The sequence below is a fragment of the Trichechus manatus genome, unplaced genomic scaffold (assembly GCF_000243295.1).
Source record: "Trichechus manatus latirostris isolate Lorelei unplaced genomic scaffold, TriManLat1.0 scaffold00057, whole genome shotgun sequence".
NCBI lineage: Eukaryota > Metazoa > Chordata > Mammalia > Sirenia > Trichechidae > Trichechus > Trichechus manatus.
In genome coordinates, this window is record NW_004443993.1 from 15,597,066 (window position 1) to 15,601,055 (window position 3,990).

Consider the following 3,990-nt stretch of genomic DNA (forward strand, 5'->3'; position numbering starts at 1 on the left):
CCGGATGATGTCAGTGTACTCGCGGTCCTTCCCCTTGCTCTCCTTCCACTTCCTGTACATCACGGAGGCGTCCACGTTGGCTGGCGAGAAGGTGTTGGGCTCGTTGAGGAGGGAGATCACGCTCAGGAGGATGGTCCTGGGGGGACAGGAGTCAGCACAGAGCCGAGCACTCTCTGCCTGCCCACTGGATACAGGGGCTGGGGGCCACGACATCCTTACTTATGTCTTCACCTTGGGAGAATTATGAGGGGACCAAGCGCCCTGCACACCCCCACCTCCGTGTCCTCTTGGGCCCCTGGGGCAGAGCCTCCTCACCTGACATTCTGGGTGGGGTTCCACCGCTCTGAGGGCAGCTCCCCACTCTGAGGGTCATCGACTGGGGGGTGCAGGATGGAGATGCACACGTCCCCTGTCTGTGTGGGGGGATGGAGGAGGGGGACAGGGAAGTGTCAGCAGTGGGCCCCTCCACTTCAGCAGCTGCTCACACCCACACGGCCACACCAACACACACGTGTACAAGCTTTCACCCATGAATGCTCACACATACCCCACACACCCTACGTGTGTACGCCAACATACCCACACACGCCACACTTAATGCACGCGTACCCCACACGCGTCTATGCCAACACATACTCTCCCACCCACTCCACCCCACCCACTCGCTCATGCATCACATGCTCACACCCATACCCACCTGCATGCTCACACGCACCCCCATGCTCATGCCCACACACACTCCACACTCACCCATACCCGCCCCACATGCTCATACCCAAACACATCCTACACGCATACACGCTAACACACTCCACGTGCACACACGTGCACGCACACACTCCACACTGACACACGTGTACACTCACACACGCTCCCTCGCTCACCTGCTCACACCTCACAGCCACGCACTGTGTGCCTCCCTGACTTGCAGACGGGCCGTCTGCCGGGCTCACCTCATAGATGTTCGGGTGCCACATCTTGGTCAGGAATCGGAATGCCGGGGGCGAGTACGGGTAGTCGATGGGGAACTTGAGGCGGGCCTGCGAGGGGAGGAGGGCCAGACATGGTGGGCAGGCCAGCCCACGAGACCATGACCACGTAAATGAGGAAGGTGGATCAACGCCAACACCACCCGCGACAGTGAGCTCATGCCAGAGATGTGGGTGGGACAGGCCCACGGGAGGATGGGCCCACAGGGAGGACAGGCCCACAGGGAGGACAGGCCCACGGGAGGACGGGCCCACAGGGAGGACGGGCCCACGGGCCGCTGCCCAGCCCCTCAGGCGGGATCAGCTGTCCAGCGCTCAGGCTGCAGGCACAGTCATCGGCTCTGAGCACCGACGTGGTCCTGTGGGCACCAAGTGGTGAGTGGACAGGCTGGCAGGCACACGGGGTTCCGGGGTCAGTAGGCCCCACCTGAGTCAGCACAGCTCCGGCCCTTGGAGCTGCGTGCCCTGAGCTTGTTGCTGAACCCCTCTGGGCCCCATTTCCCATGCTGGGGGGCATTAAACAGACCCGTGTGTATGCTCAGCAGCCCCTGCCCACCTCCTGGGCCAGGCCCGGGAAGGTGAGTCAGCACCAGTCCTGCTTCTCTGCCCTCAGGTGTCTGGTCCAGGGGTGGCAGGGCAGGTAGGCATCATGAGGGTGGGCAGTCAGCTCTGCTGGGGGTGACTGGCACCAGCAGGGCCTGTGACATGCCAGCTCTGGTGCTCTGGGCTCCAGGGGATGGTGTGGGGGGTCACTCGGGAGCTCCTCGGTCTGCAGTGACAGGTACCCCAGGAGTCAGCGAGGTGCTGCAGCCACAGAGCTCAGGTCTCCAAAACACACCCCCTCATACGCTGCACCACCAGGCCCTGTCCTCGACCACGGCAGCCGCCACCACCACGCCCCCCATGCTCACGAAGGAGAAATGGGAAGGGCTGACTGGCTCAAAAAGAAGGCGCTGCAGCAAGTGGCTGGGAACACTGAGCACTGGGCATTCCACAATCCGCCCGTCAGCATCCCCTGCGGCAGAGGGCCTTCCCCTCGCTTCCCACCCAACACACCAGAGCAGCTGGCAAAACCAGGCTGGGCTCCCACTGCAGATGTGAAGTCTGGCAACAGCCCCTCCCCAGTGTGTTCTCCTCTAGGAAAATGGGATCACCCCAATGCTAAGGGTCAGGGCTCAGATGGGGTCAGGGTTCAGATGGTGTCAGGGTGCCCTTTGCCAGGAGTCTCTAACCACGCCCCTTCTCCCAGAGCAGGAGCCGAGTGACGGTGGCTTGGCTTGGGGGCTCTACGTCACCCCTGCTCTGAGCTGGCCTGGGGTGCTCTCAGGGTGCCCTCATCCTAACAGCCAGCTGCTCCCTTGGGCGAACAGAAGACCCAGGAAGAGGGAGCTAGTTAAAACATTCCAAGACATTCTCAGCCCCAAGTCTGCCTGTCACACAGAAAGCGGAATGGCAGACGCAGAACCTGGTGACAAGAACCCTGGGCTATCCCCCCGCCACCTCCCCCCTTACCAGAACCACCCTGGCAATAAGGGAGTCTCTGCCAGGAATCACCTCCATTAGGAACTGCCCCCAGCAGGGAGGGTTGCCGCCCTCACGGCCACTGAGCAGGCGACATTAAAACAGTGCAGTGCAGTGCACACAGCACCTGTCCAGCCAGCATCCAACACCACCCCCCCGCACCCTCCCGCCCGCCTCCCCGTGTGCCAGGGTGGGAGCTCCTGACAGACGGTGATGGGGGGGGTGTTCCTGTGCTGGGGGCTCACTCCCCCTTGCACCAGGAGGGAGCCCTCCTGTCTTGCCCTCTGGCACTGAGAACAACCTGGTGGCACCCAGAATCCAACGCTGGCTCTGATCCTGGAGCCGGGACCTGCCCTAGTTTTGGCCAAATGCTCTGTCACACCAGATAGAAGCTCAGCCAGTCTCAGAGAGCCGCCCCCTGCTCCCCAGGATGAGAGACCTGGGCCCCAAGATGGCCCTGCCCGATGGGACCTGAGAAAAGACGAGCCAGTCAGGATGACGGGAGTCTCTGAGGCTGAGCCAGGGGCCTGGGGTCGGCGCCTGGAGCCAGGTCAAGTCCTGGGGGCTGGTGGGAGTGGTGACCCCGGCTGAACTTCCCCAGAGATCAGGTTATGTAAAGCTCAGGACGGAGCTGAGAGGGCCTGGCCGCTGCTATCGGCCAGGGTGGCTGCTTTCCAAGCGCGTCCCTGCTGCCAAGGCCCCATCCGCCTTTGTTGGAACCCGAGCAGTGGCCGAGCCAGCCGCCCCGGACCGGCCTCCTCCCTCCCCATAGGCCCGTACTCCCCAACAATAGCGGCTCGCTGTGCTGGGGAGCCTCTTTGTCTCCTGGGGGAGGGGGCGGGGAAGGCAGCTGCGGCCGGGGTCCGCCAGGGCCCCCTCCATCTCTCTCCGCGGGGCCCGGCGGAGGGAGGGGCAGCCAGGGGATGAGCCCTCCCAGGGTGGGGTGAGCAAGGACCCGCGACATGGACAAGACAGGGAGGATCCCCGGGCTGCCTCTCTGGGGGCCCGCACGCTAAGCGGGGTGCACATAAAGCCGCCTTAAAGAGACCTCCGCGGCCGAACGGATGGCCAGAGTGACTGAGGGCCCCACTCCCCAAGGCTGGCCGAGAGGACCCGGGGCAGAGGAGCGGGGACAGAGCACCAAACGGGGCGTGAGCGTCAGCGCAGGCTCCGGGCCCACCTGGAGAGGGGGCAGGGGGGCAGGGAGAGCCGCGCCGGGCCCCCGGGATTGAGGGGCGGACGCCGGCACTGCGGGGCGCCGGACTCACCTTGAAGTAGCCGCCCTCGTAGTAGGTGTTGGGAGGCCCGAAGATGGCCACCTCCCAGTTGTACAGGTCGCCCTCGTCCACCAGGGTCACCCGGAAGCCCTCCACCGGCTCCTCCTGCAGCCCCTTGAGCTCGAGCAGCAGCGCCTTCTGCGAGCTGGGCACCAGCGGCCGGGCCATGGCGGCGGCGGCGGAGGCGGAGGAGGGGCCCGCGC

At 64.5% G+C, this 3,990-nt stretch overlaps 1 protein-coding gene across 1 annotated transcript in view; it reads right to left on the reverse strand.

The window, feature by feature from the left end:
* The window catches only part of CDC34 (cell division cycle 34, ubiqiutin conjugating enzyme), a 7,218-nt gene extending 3,257 nt beyond the window's left edge, over positions 1–3,961 (reverse strand). Inside the window, exons 1-4 of the mRNA XM_023733146.1 lie at positions 3,779–3,961; positions 954–1,040; positions 316–413; positions 1–136 (exon numbers count right to left, since the gene is read on the reverse strand). Of these exons, the coding sequence (XP_023588914.1) occupies positions 1–136; positions 316–413; positions 954–1,040; positions 3,779–3,955 (498 nt within the window). The 5' untranslated portion in view covers positions 3,956–3,961. The remainder of the gene's footprint in view (positions 137–315; positions 414–953; positions 1,041–3,778) is intronic.
* Between the last annotated feature and the right edge of the window lie 29 nt (positions 3,962–3,990).